At 34.4% G+C, this 18,408-nt stretch overlaps 1 protein-coding gene across 1 annotated transcript; it reads left to right on the forward strand.

Annotated features, from left to right (window-relative positions):
• Positions 1 to 6,596: 6,596 nt before the first annotated feature.
• On the forward strand, positions 6,597 to 6,953 carry LOC106362753. The gene has a single exon (XM_013802600.1). It carries the CDS (start codon positions 6,597 to 6,599, stop codon positions 6,951 to 6,953), a length of 357 nt encoding a protein of 118 aa, XP_013658054.1.
• Positions 6,954 to 18,408: the final 11,455 nt, after the last annotated feature.

An 18,408-nucleotide genomic window follows, 5' to 3' on the forward strand; every position in this document is an offset into this window, starting at 1 on the left:
CAGCAAACTGCTCACTGGCATCATTGGGTGAAGTACTGGTGCAATTGGCCTAGCTGGCCTCGCCGGTATCGTTGGGATCCAAAGATCTTCCCACATCTTGATTTCATTCCCAGAGTGTACCTTTTGTCTAATTTCCAGTGTTATTAATGCTTTTGCGGCCATTATACTCCTCCACCCAAACGAGAGATTGTTAACATCGTTTAGTCGCAGCGGCGAGCTATATCGAAAATATCGTCCTCTCAAGACCCTTGCCAGTATGGAATCCGAAAATTGCACTAATCGCCATAATTGCTTCCCAAGTAATGCGAGATCAAATTCATGGATCATCCTGAACCCTATTCGTCCTTCTTCCTTTGATTTGCAGATTTTCTCCCACTTAACCCAGTGTATTCCTCTCTTTGGAGGGTTCGAGCTCCACCAGAACTGTGCAATGGCACTAGCTAAATTCTCACAAGTCTCCAAGGGGAAAATAAGCGTTGACATTACGTACGTAGGTAGTGCCAGTAGTATAGACTTTATTAGCACCTCCTTTCCTTTTCTTGTTGGCCATCTCCCTGTCCAGCCATTAACACGGTTTTGTAGACGTTCCTTCAAAAAGGCAAAGAGCCTTACCTTCGAACCACTAATATCTTCAGGGATACCAAGATAGGAGCCCATTCCCCCCTCATTTGCAATTCCAGTTGATAGTTTTAGAGTATCCTTGACATGTCCATGTATCCTTTTACCAAAGAGTAAAGAAGATTTTTCAAAATTAATGCATTGTCCCGAGGCTTTTCCATAGGTCCCAAGTGCTTTCATAATTTCATCGCATTCACGTGGCTCCGCCTTGCAAAAGAACAGGCTATCATCAGCAAAGAGAAGGTGGGATACCGGGGGGCTAGCACGTGAAACGTGCATCCCCGTGATCTTTCCTTGATTCGCTGCATGATTTAGAAGGGTAACGAGCGCTTCCGTGCATAAGATGAATATGAAAGGAGACAAAGGATCTCCTTGTCGTAAACCTCGTTGTGGGGTTATGTTTCCTCTTGGTTGACCATTGAATAAGACATGGTATTTCACTGATGATACACATCGCATTATCCATTCAATCCATGTGTCTGAAAATCTCATCTTCCTCAAGACCGCACTAATAAATTCCCACTCCAACCTATAATAAGCCTTGCTCATGCCAGTCTTTATCGTCATTCGCTTCTCTCTTCCCCCAGAGTTTGTGCGCAGAGCATGGAACATTTTCTGAGCTATCAAGACATTATATGTTATCTGTCTTCCAACATGTCACAATAAGTCTATGTAAATGTTCCATTAAGCCCATTGGCCATTGTGACATTTACATAGACTTATTGGCCAGAATTGTGACATCTTGTTTGGCTTCTCCTTCTTAGGTAAAAGACATATATTTGCATCATTAAGCCCATTGGCCATTGTTCCATCGAAAAGAAACTCATTAACCATACGAGTTAAGTCTTCCTTCACAATGTCCCAGAATTTTTGGTAAAAAAGGGCAGTGAAACCATCCGGACCCGGCGCTTTTTCAGGATGCATTGCGAAGAAGGCCAGCTTAACTTCCCATTCTGAAACATGAGCTGTAAGATCCGCGTTTGTCCGGTCAGTTATGGTTGTAGAAACACTTGCCAATGCCTCATCAATGAGTTGAGGGTTGGATGACTGAAACAATTCTCTAAAGTAACTAGTAGCAATGGCTACTAATTTTTCCTCCTCCTCTACAAGGTTCCCTGCCGAATCTAAGAGGCTTGTAATCTTATTCCTGGCTCGATGTTGCTTTGTAATGGCATGAAAAAATTTTGTATTCAAATCACCTTCTAAGAGCCAGAGTATCTTATCTTCTGCCTCCAGAACTGCTCTTCTGCCTTAAGAGCATCAGTTAGTTCCTTCAGAGCCGCTGCTATTTCTTCGGTCATGGCATCATCATCAGAGTAAAGATTATCAACCTTAGCTTTAAGATCTTCGACCATTTTTGCAGAATTTAAATTCCTTTCTCTTTTTCACTGAGATAATGCTTTCCTGCAGCTGGCTATTTGATCCATTATACTTGCACCCGGGGAGAGATCAGAGGAGTTCCAGCCTTCTAAGATTACTTGTCTTATTTCTTCACTCTCCAACCAACGCTTATCAAACTTGAAAGTTTTCCTCTTCCTGGTCGGCTTGGATAGTATCTCCGCAAGGACCGGACGATGATCCGATCCCCACATTCTTAAGTATTGAACTTTGGAATGTGGAAATTTTTCGTGCCAATCTTCATTACCAAGAGCACGATTGAGACGGCAACGAACGGTGCCATTAGTACGCTTTCCGGCCCATGATAGTTGGTTCTCAGTACATGGGAATTTCAACATTCCACAATCTGATATCATTTGATTAAAAGAAAGAAATGAAGTATCAGACCGTTTCCTTCCCCCTTCTTTTTCATGGTGTCCTGTTATTTCATTAAAATCCCCTATCATGAACCAGGGTCCATCTCTTGTTGTTGAGAAACGCGTAAGACGTTCCCAAACTTGGCATCTTCTTTCTAACACAGGATCTCCATAAACAAATGTCATATAGACTTTTATTCCATTAATGAGTGCTTTTACATCAATCATTTGATTATTAGAAAATAAAACATCAACTTGAAATTCATCCATAAAAAATAAAGCTAAACCACCACTTTGGCCAAGAGGCTCAACGGTAAACAATTTATTAAAACCTAAGTCAGCCTGAATGTCTTGCAACAGCAGCTTCCTATTCTTAGTCTCAGAAAAGAACAAGAGTCATGGGCGATGCTTCTGACACATCTCCTTGAGGCGTCGAACTGTGAGGTCGTTCTCTATCCCTCGACAGTTCCATCTGAGCGTCTTCATTGATGAGATTGGGGCGGATGTTTGGCATCCACCATACCTCTCTTCTGAACTGATTTGGACTTCCTCGATGCCGCAGCCTGCTGGTGTCCTTTGTTACCTCTCACGCCACTTCCTTGGCCTGATAGCGGCTTTGCATTGATTCTAGGTGAAGCTCTACGCTGACTTGCAGCCTGTGTCGTGAACAAAGAACGTGTGACAGTTCTTGTTAATGCTTTCGCATAATCCTCATTGTCATCAATGGTTTGTTTGTCCTTTGCCTCTATCATAAGGATCGAGCCATCAGGCTCAATACTTCCCTGCTCAACACGTTCCTGAATCTCTATCTGATTCAAATCCTCCTCAAGAAGGTCATCCTCTTCCATAACCATAAGCTCATTACCAATTGGAACATCCTGCATTTCCGCATCACCCGCCTGATCATCCTCATCTGGCTCATGTTCATTTAGTGCGTCAATCTTAAGAGCATCATATGGTGGAATCAGATCCTCCACTGTCCCAGCATCCACTGTCGAGTTACCACTTCGTGTTCCTGATGAGTTACGGTAAGTGACATTCACATCTACACGGTTGCTCTGCTGGGAACTACCCAATGGCTCAACCACATTCTTTCCTCTGTTCCCACCAGACTTCACAGAACTACCAGCTGTATGAGCCGTGTCTATGACCGATTTCTTCTTGACTGGCTCCTCTATTCGCAGAGGGTGTTGCTTTTCCTTCCATACTGGACCCCGGCTCTTGTCAGCGGCGTTACCACGTACATACGAGTATGGGTTGTAACGGCTACCTCGCGCACTGTTGGTACGATTCACTCGGCTCGAGTGCGAAGATCTTTGGACCCGTGAAGTAGAACTCGCACCATCTTTGAGAGACTTATAAGAAGCCTCATCTTTACCACGTTCCTCAGTCCCACGGGAAGACACATCTTGTCTTGGTGGCCGAACTCTATCAAACACATTCTCTCGGGAAGCCAACTGATTCAGAACGGGTTTCTTCGGTAAGCAATCTTGGTTTTCATGTGTCATAAGACCACAAGTTGAGCAGTGCTTGAACAGCTTTTCGTAGAACAACTTGATCGTAATGTCCTCCTTTTTCTTTGTCTGCAACTTCCTCGTGAACTTCAACGGTTTGGACGAGTCCATTGTAACCTTAATCCTTCCATCGACAGCATCAATCAGCTCCAACTTCCCTAATCTATCACCATTAGCCTCGAGATTCTGTTCCGTACAGAGGTGTAGAGGGATTCCTTGTAACTGGATCCAAAACGGGACCATTGATGGGTAGTTCTCATCGACCACCAGCTCCCATCGGACAAGAACAAACATACAATAGTTATGGTGAAAAGGGCCTTGACTGAGGACAGAATTAAGATCTTCCTCGTTATCAAAGTTGAACAAGAAGCGGCCATTGCCTAGATCACAGGCAGAGATCTTATCAGCCATTCCCCACTGTTCCGGCATAGCAACAATGAGTCGTTCCACATTCTGCTTCTTCGGATTTAAGATCTTGCCTATAAGAGACAAGCTATACTCTTTGATGAGATTGTCATCAGCTTGATCCGGTAATAGAATAGGTTCGTCGTCGTCCTCTTCGTACAGAATACCCTTCCCTTTGCTTGATGCCATCAGTACAAACGATAATGATCGCTTTGTAAATAGAGAGTGAGATCAGAACTTGAAGGCTTGGAAAAGAAGCCACCGAGATTGCTTAGAGAGGAGATGTAGAAGGTCACAACCAGACGACAATGGTCGATCTAGTGTGAGAGGCTAATCGATCACCAAAGAGTGAATCGATTAGGAGGAGATCTTGGTTTCTCAATTCGCCGTCAGATTCGCCATTAAAGCCTTAGGGGTTTCTCCATTGTAGTCTATTATTATGATTCCTTGTGATATCTTAACATTTTACAACTTGCTTAAAAATGGTAACTCTTATAGTATTATAGAAAATCAAAAGAAAAAGTAATATTCACAAAATATGTTAGTTTTAAAATAGTTAAAATATAAAAACATTTAAAAACATTTACAATATATAAAGCAAAAAGTTTTCTACTATATAAACTATCAGCGTGATTACAAATAGTTGTTGTTATGGTCGGTTTATGAAGAATAGAAAATCAAAAGAAAAAGTAATATTCACAAAATATGTTAATTTTAAAATAGTTAAAATATAAAAACATTTACAATATATAAAACAAGAAATTTTCTTCAAATTATCAGCGTGATTACAAATAGTTGTTTTTATGGTCGGTTTATGAAGAACAAGCTGGAGGCCTATGTGGACTTCCGATAGATGATCTTGAATTGTCAAGCTACATCTCTTACATGAATGTCATAAGATTTATTGTTACATGCTCTATGCGATTAGCAATCACTATGGGAGCATGGGAGAGGTTGTCATTACAGTGCATGCCTATGTCCATGTAAGTTGATATAAAATATATATATTATTATATAAAACTTGGTTTTTCAAAGCTGCTAATTAACATGATTGCGACACATGACAATTATATATTTTAATATTGTAACATGTGTTAATCTACCTCATAATTAAAAATATATATACTAAGATATTAACAAAAAAAAATTTTATCAACAAGTAATTATAAATAATATTTAATATTCTTATTATTATTATTATTTATTATAATGTTTGTTTTAAAAGATACTAAAGATATATAATTATAAAAGACAAATATTAAATTTTTAGAAAAAATGTTAAACAAAAAAGAATTTTAAAATCCTACAAGTACAATAAATTATTTAGTAAGAAACATGAAGAAAAACTAACTTTTAAATAAATAATATTGCTTTTTTGAAAGCCTAATTAAAAGAAAATTGTGAAAGTACTCTTAATATTTTCATATAAGTAACTAACTTTCATTTTTAATAGATAATTGCATGTTAAAAAATTATGAGCAAAAATAGCAACAAATATTTCACATCTATATTTAGGTTTAAGCTTCCACATATTATTTTTACAAAACACAATAATATTATACGGAGTTTAGCTATTAGCCGAAATCCAAAACCGGACTCATATGGATGGTTGTTTACGGATCATGGCAGATATACTGTTAAATCGAGATACCGTACGGAAAAACTATATCCTGATTTAGGATCTCAACACAGTGATATGGGCCCCACTGTTAAACCTTTGTTAGCTTACTCGTGGAAAATTCACTGCTCGACAAAATTACAACATTTTGTGTGGCAAATAATCTCTGGTAGTCTACCAGTTACAAAGAACCTTCATTCCCGGGGGATCAAGTGTGATTTGCAATGTCATATATGTGGTGCAGAAGAAGAATCGATTAATCATGTGCTTTTAGAATGTCCCATTGCGCGCCAAACATGGGTCTTATCTAATATTCCTTCACGTCCAGGAGTTTTCCCTACCCAATCTCTTTTTACCAATATGGATTATTTATTTTGGCGGTTACCAAATGAACCAGATTTAAGTTATTTCCCGTGGATATTGTGGTATATTTGGAAAAACCGCAATGCTAAGATTTTTAATAATAAAATTGGAAGTCCTCCTCAATTTCTTCAGATTGCGGAGATAGAAGGCACCTTATGGACTGAGGCCCAGATTAAAGAGGGTATAAACAGGGGGTCTTCATTTGGTGGAAGTCCTATTTTACAAGGGGTAAACCGATGTTATATTGATGGTGCATGGAAGGAACAAGATCCCTTTACAGGGCAAGGATGGTTTTACAGAGACGAAAGATCCACTGATACTATGATGGGTGCAATGTCTATTCGCAGGAGTCTATCACCTTTACATGCAGAATGTGAAGCTTTGATATGGGCGATGGAGTGCATGAAGGCCCTACATATCTCAGAGGTGGTGTTTGCAACAGACTGCTCACAGTTGGTGAAGATGGTGTCTACTCCAACAGAATGGCCGGTGTTCACTACTCACATGGAAGAATTTCTACGATGTAAGGAATACTTCCCCACTTTCACTATTCAGCATATTCCAAGGGCACAAAACAAAATGGCGGATAAGCTAGCACGAGGTGCTAGGACTCCGCATTCTGCTATGGTATATGTTGACTCCGTTCCTCCGATATGGTTCTCGCCTCAGGAATCTACTTAGTTTAGTTTTGCTTCTTTGTTGAAAAAAAAACACAATAGTATTTACATGAAAAGTATTACCTGAGTATTTTTTTTTTATTTCTTGATAGAACTTAACTTTTTATTACTTGATGCTAACATAATTTTTAATTTTGATGTTGTTGTCGTACATGAGTATGTGTGAATATGATGAATATGAGTTTGTATGTATAAGACAAAATATATAAAAATAAACAAAATTTCCTCTATTAAAAATAAAATAGTTGTCTAAATAAAATAAAACTGTAAAAAAAATCTTATTTTTCTTAGAGTTAACTAACTTTACTTTTTAATAATTTTGTGTTAAAAAAACTATAAACCAAAATTAACTTCAAATATTTCACCTGATATGATTATGACATTTGTCAATTAATAAAAAATAGATTGTGTATATGTCAATGAAAACTACCATTATGTGAAAAAAACTTCTTTTTTTCTTAAAATCCTAAATAAAAAAAATTTCTAAAAAAATTTTCTTTTCTAATCTTAACCGGTTAAGATTTTTTTTTTTAAATCCTAACCAGAGAGAATTATAAAATTTTATTTAATAGTAATTTGTACTTAAAAATATTAATGATAAACATGATACTAAAAATTATTTAATTAACATGAAATTTTGTAAAAATATTAGTGATATTGAAAAAAAACGAATTTTGAAAATGGCAACTTTTAAATATAGTTAATATTAACTGGAAATAATGATTTGATAGAAATTTTATTTTTCTAAATCCTAGACAAAATATAATTGTAAAAGATTATGTAATATTAATTTTCTTTTCTAAAATCCTAAAAAACTGTAAGAGAATATTTGATAGTTGTTTTCCTTTTTCATAAAAAGAAATCCTAAACAAAATAAATTTGAATCAAATTTTTAAGTCCTAACCAAAAGAGAATTGTAAAAATTTATTTGATAATATTTTTAAGAGAGTATTTGATGATGAGGATGATACTAAAAATTATTTAATTAACAAAAGAAGTGTAAAATTTGTATTGATATGAATTGTAAAAATAGAATTTATTTTTTTTATTTTAATAACTAAAAATAATTAATTGATTCTAAAGAGAAGATAATTGTAATAGGTTATATGATAGTAATTTTCTTCTCGAAAATCTTTAAAAAATTGTAAAAGGGTATTTAATATTATTTTTTTATTTTTTTATTGAAAATAAAAAGGAGATTTATAAAATATAATGTTTTCCTTTTAAAAAAAAATCCTAACAAAATAAAATTTTAAAGAATTATTTAATAAAACATAAATTAATACATAAGAACATGTATAATGTTGTCATTGACTCGATTGGTGTTTTGACTTTCATTTTTTTTTACTTTTCATTCAGTTTCTTATTTCGGGTTGTGTTCAGTTTAAATGTTTAGATATAGTATTTTATCTAATCATAAGTACAAAGTTTATAACAATTCATCTATGCGCCATGATTATAAAATACAAATATTAACTTAAACTTATGTGTAAAAACGGGTTTTAATTATAAAATATATCTCAAACAACATATGCAAAAAAACAATCATAAAACTATAATAAAATGATTTATTATTTTATGGTTTTTATTAAATTAAAACATCACACAAAATCCGTTGCAACGCAACGGGCTCATATCTTGTTACTATATAAAAGTTGATGTTATAAACGATTGAAGGCGTCCACATAGGATTTAAAAGGTCCAATGATACTATGACAAATCATTATTTGAAATTTGTTATTTTTTAAAGAGAAATTCCCTAAGATAGCCATTTTTACATTTTTACCCTAGGGTTAACTAATCTAGACCTAGGGTTTTGGGAATAGAGTTTCAAATTTTAAAAAATTAAAAATTAAATTAAAAATTTCAAAACAAAAGGGGCTATTTTGGTCTTTTTTTACTTGAGAGCTATTTTTGTGACAAAAACTTAAAATGGCTACTTGAGAGAATTGTCATTTTTTAAATGTCAATATTATCAAAAATTGTTAATTTAAAATAAAATATAAATCATTAGCAAATAAGGAAAACTTACAAAAAAAGAGAGTATATATATGTTAACATAATGTATAATATATTTTCAAAAATTAACATAAAACTAAATAACAAAAATTCTAATTAATTTAAAAATGCAAGAATTCCAAATAAGTATAACTACAAAAATTTAAACCATTAATTTTAAAAGTTTAGGTTATATGCTATTGAAAATATTCATAAGTAACATATAATATTTATAAGTTTATGCTATAAATCATTGAGAATATCCATATATTATTTTAAAGCACCAAAATATGCTAATTAATTTTAAATTTGCTATTTCTAAAGATGTCAGTATTACCAAAAGTTATTTATTTCAAAATAAAATATAAATCAGCTTCAAATAAGGTAAGCTTAAAAAGTAAAACATTATTTATAATTTAATGTAATTTTCTAAATTAACATAAAAGTAATAATAATCAATTTTAAAATGCAAGATTTTCAAACAATTATAACTATTAAATCTAAAACACTTCATTTTTAAACTTTAGAATATATACTATTGAAAATATTCACAAATAACATATATTATATATAATTTGATGCCGTAAGTTATTGAGAATGTCCATATATTATCTTGAAGCACCAAGAAAAATATATTAATCACCATTTTATATATTAATTATAGTACTTTCAAAAATTGTTTCTTTCAAAATAAAAAGGAAATCAATGTAAAATTTAGAAAAAGTCAAAAACATTAAAGGAATCATATTGATATATAAACTAAATATTTGGAAGAATAACATAAATTTTACATACAAAATATAATATTAAAAAATAAAAGAATTTTAAATAATAAGAAAAATATGAATCTAAAGCACATATGATTTTAAAATTGAGGCTATATGTTATTTAAAGTGTTCACATAGAATTAAAAAATATTATTAATAATACGCCATATCAAAATGTTAATTGATATTTTTAAATATAAATTTCAGATATTTATTTCTCTCAAAATAAAATTAAATAAGTTAAAAAATTGTTTTACCAGAAATAATTAACTTGGTTTTTAAACTAAATATTTGAAAGTTAAACATGAAATTTTATCGAACAAAAATAACATTTTTGAAAAGAAATCAAGTTTAAAAAATGTTCTAATAATCATGTATGTGAAAGTAAAATAAAAATCAAGACAAAACTTCAAAAAGGATAAATTACTATTGTATTAATTATCTTAAAAATTAGATTGGTATTTATACTAAATTCTTGAAAACTTAACATAAAAAGAGTTTAACAAGAAAAAAACTAAATTATGTCCACAACCATTATTACGATAAGGGTTATATACTTAGGGGTGTCAAAATGGGTAAACCATATCCAAATGGTTATAAGCTTATATGGGTTATGGTTTTAACCAATCCATTTGACAAATCAGTATCATAGTTTAATATTTTTATGAATATTAATATTTCTAAAATATATCTATAAAATAAACTTAAAATATCAACTAAAATGAATTAACTTGATATATATGCTAACTATCTTAAAACATAACACTAAAATTTATAAAAATATTTCATAAAGTATGTCAAAATATAAAATAGCATATACATAAAAATAAAATATATAATTAATATGAAAATAGTTAACCTAATCAAATAAGTATAAAATAAAATTTTATTATTTTATATATTGGTGTCGGCTACAAAATCATCTAATTTTATAATAGATTATAAAAGGTTCTTAAAAACATTGGTCGATTTTTCTTTTCTTTCGTACCAGACCAATTCATTTTTGGCTTATAATAAGCTTACAAAGTTCTACTAAAAATAAAATGTGGTAAGAATAATCCACAATTAATACACATATTGTTAATTAAACAGTTTATTTATATTCTTTCGAATTGCCTTTTATCAATTAAATAAATTAACATAGTTATTTACTCATCAACAATTAGATTTTAATAAATTTTGAGACAATTGTTTTTAAAAAATCATAATCCAAATATTTATTTAACTAACCAAACATGTTTTTATGAAACATACCTAAATAATTTTATAATCGACAAGATTTTTTAAAAATTAGGTCACTAATAATAAATCGAAGTACATGGTAAATGTTTTCCGATAAAACTAACTTCCCAATCGGGGAAAACTTTTTGTGAAGCACTAAAACATCATAATCTCACCACTAATTTATATTGTAACTAGATCAAATAGGAAATAAAAAAAAGTTAGATATAGTGCATAAGGATTAATCTTTTATGTCATTCAAATAGAAATACATAAAGTAGTGGAAAATAGGAGTTAGGATGAAGAAGTTATCCCACTTTCAAATCAGGTGATCTCAGTATTCCTGTTGGGGAATATGATAACTTGCTCGTCCTTCTAATCAAACCAGGATGAATCGCGATGTAAAAAGATGTATTTGGATACATAAAGTAGTGGAGAATGACCAGGAAGTGGAATAAATCTCATAGGAGTTAGGATAAAGAAGTGTTATCCCACTTTCAAATCAGGTGATCCCAGTTTTCCTGTTTGAGAATATGACAACTTTCTCATCATTCTAATCAAACCAGAATGAATCGGGATGTAAGAAGCTGTATTTGGATACATTAAGTAATGGCGAATCACCAGGAAGGGGAATAAATCTCATAGGAGTTAGGATGAAGAAGTTATCCCACTTTCAAATCAGGTGATACCAGTTTTTCAGTTTGAGAATATGACAACTTCCTCGTCATTCTAATCAAACCAGGAAGAATTGCGATGTAAGAAGCTGTATTTAGATACATAAAGTAGTGGAGAATCACTAGGAAGTGGAACAAATCTCATAGGAGTTAGGATGAAGAAGTTAACCCACTTTCAGATAAGGTGATCCCAGTTTTCCTGTTTGGGAATATGACAACTTCCTCGTCATTCTAATCAAACCAGGATGAATTGCAATGTAAGAAGCTGTATTTGGATATATAAAATCGTAGAGAATCACTAGGAAGTGGAATAAATCTCATAGGAGTTAGGATGAAGAAGTTATCCCACTTTCAGATAAGGTGATCCCAGTTTTCCTGTTTGGGAATATGACAACTTCCTCATCATTCTAATCCAACCAGGATGAATCGCGATGTAAGAAGATGTATTTGGATACATAAAATCATGGAGAATCACCAAGAAGTGGAATAAATCTCATAGGAGTTAGGATGAAGAAGTTATCCCACTTTATAATCAGGTGATCCCAGTTTTCCTGTTTGAGAATATGACAACTTCCTCGTCATTCTAATCAAACCAGGATGAATCGCGATGTAAGAAGATGTATTTGGATACATAAAGTAGTGGAGAATGGCCAGGAAGTAAAATAAATCTCATAGGAGTTAGGATGAAGAAGTGTTATCCCACTTTCAAATCAGGTGATCCCAGTTTTCCTGTTTGAGAATATGACAACTTCCTCATCATTCTAATCAAACCAGAATGAATCGGGATGTAAGAAGCTGTATTTGGATACATTAAGTAATGGCGAATCACCAGGAAGGGGAATAAATCTCATAGGAGTTAGGATGAAGAAGTTGTTCCACTTTCAAATCAGGTGATACTAGTTTTCCAGTTTGAGAATATAACAACTTCCTCATCATTCTGATCAAACCAGGATGAATCGCGATATAAGAAGCTGTATTTGGATACATAAAGTAGTGGAGAATCACTAGGAAGTGGAACACATCTTATAGGAGTTAGGATGAAGAAGTTAACCCACTTTCAGATAAGGTGATCCCAGTTTTCCTGTTTGGGAATATGACAACTTCCTCGTCATTCTAATCAAACCAGGATGAATCGCGATGTAAGAAGCTGTATTTGGATACATAAAATCATGGAGAATCACCAAGAAGTGGAATAAATCTCATAGGAGTTATGATGAAGAAGTTATCCCACTTTATAATCAGGTGATCCCAATTTTCCTATTGGGGACTATGATAATTTCCTCGTCCTTCTAATCAAACCAGGATGAATCGCGATGTAAGAAGATGTATTTGGATACATAAAGTAGTGGAGAATGGCCAGGAAGTGGAATAAATCTCATAGGAGTTAGGATGAAGAAATTATCCCACTTTCAAATCAGGTGATCCCAGTTTTCCTGTTGGGGAATATGATAACTTCCTCGTCGTTCTAATCAAACCAGGATGAATCGCGATGTAAGAAGATGTATTTGGATACATAAAGCAGTGGAGAATGACGAGGACGTGGAATAAATCTCATAGGAGTTAGGATGAAGAAGTGTTATCCCACTTTCCAATAAGGTGATCCCAGTTTTCCTGTTTGAGAATATGACAACTTCCTCATCATTCTAATCAAACCAGGATGAATCGGGATGTAAGAAGCTGTATTTGGATACATTAAGTAGTGGTGAATCACCAGGAAGTGGAATAAATCTCATAGGAGTTAGGATGAAGAAGTTATCCCACTTTCAAATTAGGTGATCCTAGTTTTCCTATTTGAGAATATGACAACTTCCTCGTCATTCTAATCAAAGCAGGATGAATCAAAATGAAACAACTTGTATTTGGATACATTAAGTAGTGGAGAATCACCAGGAAGTGGAATAAATCTCATAGGAGTTAGGATGAAGAAGTTATCCCACTTTCAAATCAGGTGATAACAGTTTTTCTGTTTGGGAATATGAAAACTTCCTCGTCATTCTAATCAAAATAGGATGAATCGCGATGTAAGAAGCTGTATTTGGATACATAAAGTAGTGGAGAATCACTAAGAAGCGGAACAAATCTCATAGGAGTTAGGATGAAGAAGTTAACCCACTTTCAGATAAGGTGATCCCAGTTTTCCTGTTTGGGAATATGACAACTTCCTCGTCATTCTAATCAAACCAGAATGAATCGCGATGTAAGAAGCTGTATTTGGATACATAAAGTAGTGGAGAATCACTAGGAAGCGGAACAAATCTCATAGGAGTTAGGATGAAGAAGTTAACCCACTTTCAGATAAGGTGATCCCAGTTTTTCTGTTTGGGAATATGACAACTTCCTCGTCATTCTAATCAAACCAGGAAGAATTGCGATGTAAGAAGCTGTATTTGGATACATAAAGTAGTGGAGAATCCCTAGGAAGTGGAACAAATCTCATAGGAGTTAGGATGAAGATGTTAACCCACTTTCAGATAAGGTGATCCCAGTTTTCCTGTTTGGGAATATGACAACTTCCTCGTCATTCTAATCAAACCAGGATGAATCACGATGTAAGAAGATGTATTTGGATACATAAAGTAGTGGAGAATGACCAGGAAGTGGAATAAATCTTATAGGAGTTAGGATGAAGAAGTTATCCCACTTTCAAATTAGGTGATCCTAGTTTTCCTATTTGAGAATATGACAACTTCCTCGTCATTCTAATCAAACTAGGATGAATCAGGATGAAAGAACTTGTATTTGGATACATTAACTAGTGGCGAATCACCAGGAAGTGGAATAAATCTCATAGGAGTTAGGATGAAGAAGTTATCCCACTTTCAAATCAGGTGATAACAATTTTCCTGTTTGGGAATATGAAAACTTCCTCGTCATTCTAATCAAACTAGGATGAATCGCGATGTAAGAAGCTGTATTTGGATACATAAAGTAGTGGAGAATCAGTAGGAAGCAGAACAAATCTCATAGGAGTTAGGATGAAGAAGTTAACCCACTTTCAGATAAGGTTATCCCAGTTTTCCTGTTTGGGAATATGACAACTTCCTCGTCATTCTAATCAAACCAGAATGAATCGCGATGTAAGAAAATGTATTTGGATACATAAAATCATGGAGAATCACCAGGAAGTAGAATAAATCTCATAGGAGTTAGGATCAAGAAGTTATCCCACTTTAAAATCATGTGATCCCAGTTTTCCTGTTGGGGAATATGATAACATCCTCGTCCTTCTAATCAAACCGGGATGAATCGCGATGTAAGAAGATGTATTTGGATACATAAAGTAGTGGAGAATGGCCAGAAAGTGGAATAAATCTCATAGGAGTTAGGATGAAGAAGTTATTCCACTTTCAAATCAGGTGATCCCAATTTTCCTGTTAGGGAATATGACAACTTCCTCGTCATTATGATCAAACCAGGATGAATCGCGATGTAAGAAGTTGTATTTGGATACATAAAGTAGCGGAGAATCACCAGGATGTGGAATAAATCTCATAGGAGTTAGGATGAAGAAGTTATCCCACTTTCAAATCAGGTGATCCTAGTTTTCCTTTTTGGGAATATGACAACTTCCTCGTCATTCTGATAAAACCAGGATGAATCGCGATATAAGAAGCAGTATTTGGACATAAAGTTGTGGAGAATCACCAGGAAGTGGAATAATTCTCATAGGAGTTAGGATGAAGAAGTTATCCCACTTTCAAATCAGGTGATCCCCGTTTTCCTGTTTGGGAATATGACAACTTCCTCGTCATTCTGATCAAACCAGGATGAATCACGATGTAAGAAGCCCTATTTGGATACATAAAGTAGTGTAGAATCACCAGGAAGTGGAATAAATCTTATAGGAGTTAGGATGAAGAAGTTATCTCACTTTCAAATCAGGTGATCCCAGTTTCCTGTTTGGGAATATGTAAACTTCCTCGTCATTCTAATCAAACCAGGAAGAATCGCCATGTAAGAAGCTGTATTTGGATACATTAAGTAGTGGAGAATCACCAGGAAGTTGAATAAATCTCATAGGAGTTAGGATGAAGAAGTTATCCCACTTTCAAATCAGGTGATCCCAGTTTTCCTATTTGGGAATATGACAACTTCCTCGTCATTCTGATCAAACCAGGATGAATCGCGATGTAAGAAGTTGTATTTGTATACAAAAAGTAGTGGAGAATCACCAGGAAGTTGAATAAATCTCATAGGAGTTAGGATGAAGAAGTTATCCCACTTTCAAATCAGGTGATCCCAGTTTTCCTATTTGGGAATATGACAACTTCCTCGTCATTCTGATCAAACCAGGATGAATCGCGATGTAAGAAGTTGTATTTGGATACAAAAAGTAGTGGAGAATCACCAGGAAGTGGAATAATTCTCATAGGAGTTAGGATGAAGAAGTTATCCCACTTTCAAATCAGGTGATCCTAGTTTTCCTGTTTGGGAATATGACAACTTCCTCGTCATTCTGATCAAACCAGGATGAATCGCGATGTAAGAAGCTGTATTTGGATACATAAAGTAGTGGAGAATCACCAGGAAGTGGAATAAATCTCATAGGAGTTAGGATGAAGAAGTTATCCCACTTTCAAATCAGGTGATCCCAGTTTTCCTTTTTGGGAATATGACAACTTCCTCGTCATTCTGATCAAACCAGGATGAATCGCGATGTAAGAAGCTGTATTTGGATATTTAAAGTAGTGGAGAATCACCAGGAAGTGGAATAAATCTCATAGGAGTTAGGATGAAGAAGTTATCCCACTTTCAAATCAGGTGATCCCAGTTTTCCTGTTTGGGAATATGAAACTTCCTCGTCATTCTAATCAAACCAGGAAGAATCGTCATGTAAGAAGCTGTATTTGGATACATTAAGTAGTGGAGAATCACCAGGAAGTTGAATAAATCTCATAGGAGTTAGGATGAAGAAGTTATCCCACTTTCAAATTAGGTGATCCCAGTTTTCCTATTTGGGAATATGACAACTTCCTCGTCATTCTGATCAAACCAGGATGAATCGCGATGTAAGAAGTTGTATTTGGATACAAAAAGTAGTGGAGAATCACCAGGAAGTGGAATAATTCTCATAGGAGTTAGGATGAAGAAGTTATCCCACTTTTAAATCAGGTGATCCCAGTTTTCCTGTTTGGGAATATGACAACTTCCTCGTCATTCTAATCAAACCAGGATGAATCGCGATGTAAGAAGCTGTATTTGGATATTTAAAGTAGTGGAGAATCACCAGGAAGTGGAATAAATCTCATAGGAGTTAGGATGAAGAAGTTATCCCACTTTCAAATCAGGTGATCCCAGTTTTCCTGTTTGGGAATATGACAACTTCCTCGTCATTCTGATCAAACCAGGATGAATCGCGATGTAAGAAGCTGTATTTGGATATATAAAGTAGTGGAGAATCACCAGGAAGTGGAATAAATCTCATAGGAGTTAGGATGAAGAAGTTATCCCACTTTCAAATCAGGTGATCCCAGTTTTCCTGTTTGGGAATATGACAACTTCCTCGTCATTCTGATCAAACCAGGATGAATCGCAATGTAAGAAGCTGTATTTGGATATATAAAGTAGTGGAGAATCACCAGAAAGTGGAATAAATCTCATAGGAGTTAGGATGAAGAAGTTATCCTACTTCCAAATCAGGTGATCCCAGTTTTCCTGTTTGGGAATATGACAACTTCCTCGTCATTCTGATCAAACCAGGATGAATCGCGATGTAAGAAGCTGTATTTGGATACATAAAGTAGTGGAGAATCACCAGGAAGTGGAATAAATCTCATAGGAGTTAGGATGAAGAAGTTATCCCACTTTCAAATCAGGTGATCCCAGTTTTTCTGTTTGGGAATATGACAACTTCCTCGTCATTCTGATCAAACCAGGATGAATCGCGATGTAAGAAGCTGTATTTGGATACATAAAGTAGTGGAGAATCACCAGGAAGTGGATAAATCTCATAGGAGTTAGGATGAAGAAGTTATCCCACTTTCAAATCAGGTGATCCCAGTTTTCCTATTTGGAATATGACAACTTCCTCGTCATTCTGATCAAACCAGGATGAATCGCGATGTAAGAAGCTGTATTTGGATACATAAAGTAGTGCAGAATCACCAGAAAGTGGAATAAATCTCATAGGAGTTAGGATGAAGAAGTTATCCCACTTTCAAATCAGGTGATCCCAGTTTTCCTATTTGGGAATATGAAAACTTCCTCGTCATTCTGATCAAACCAGGATGAATCGCGATGTAAGAAGCTGTATTTGGATACATAAAGTAGTGGAGAATCACCAAGATGTGGAACAAATCTTATAGGAGTTATGATGAAGAAGTGATCCCACTTTCAAATCAGGTGTTCCTAGTGTTCCTCTTTGGGAATATGACAACTTCCTCGTCATTCTAATCAAACAGAGATGAATCACGATGTAAGAAGCTGTCTTTGGATACATAAAGTAGTGGATGAATCACGATATAAGAAGCTGTCTTTGGATACATAAAGTAGTGGAGAATCACCAAGAAGTGGAACAAATCTCATAGGAGTTAGGATGAAGAAATGATCCCACTTTCAAATCAGGTGTTCCTAGTTTTCCTGTTTGGGAATATGACAACTTCCTCGTCATTCTAATCAAACCAGGATGAATCGCGATGTAAGAAGTTGTATTTGGATACATAAAGTAGTGGAGAATCACCAGGAAGTGGAATAAATCTCATAGTAGTTAGGATGAAGATGTTATCCCACTTTCAAATCAGGTGATCCCAGTTTTCCTGTTTGGGAATATAACAACTTCCTCGTCATTTTGATTAAACCA

This window comes from Brassica napus, chromosome C3, assembly GCF_020379485.1.
Source record: "Brassica napus cultivar Da-Ae chromosome C3, Da-Ae, whole genome shotgun sequence".
NCBI lineage: Eukaryota > Viridiplantae > Streptophyta > Magnoliopsida > Brassicales > Brassicaceae > Brassica > Brassica napus.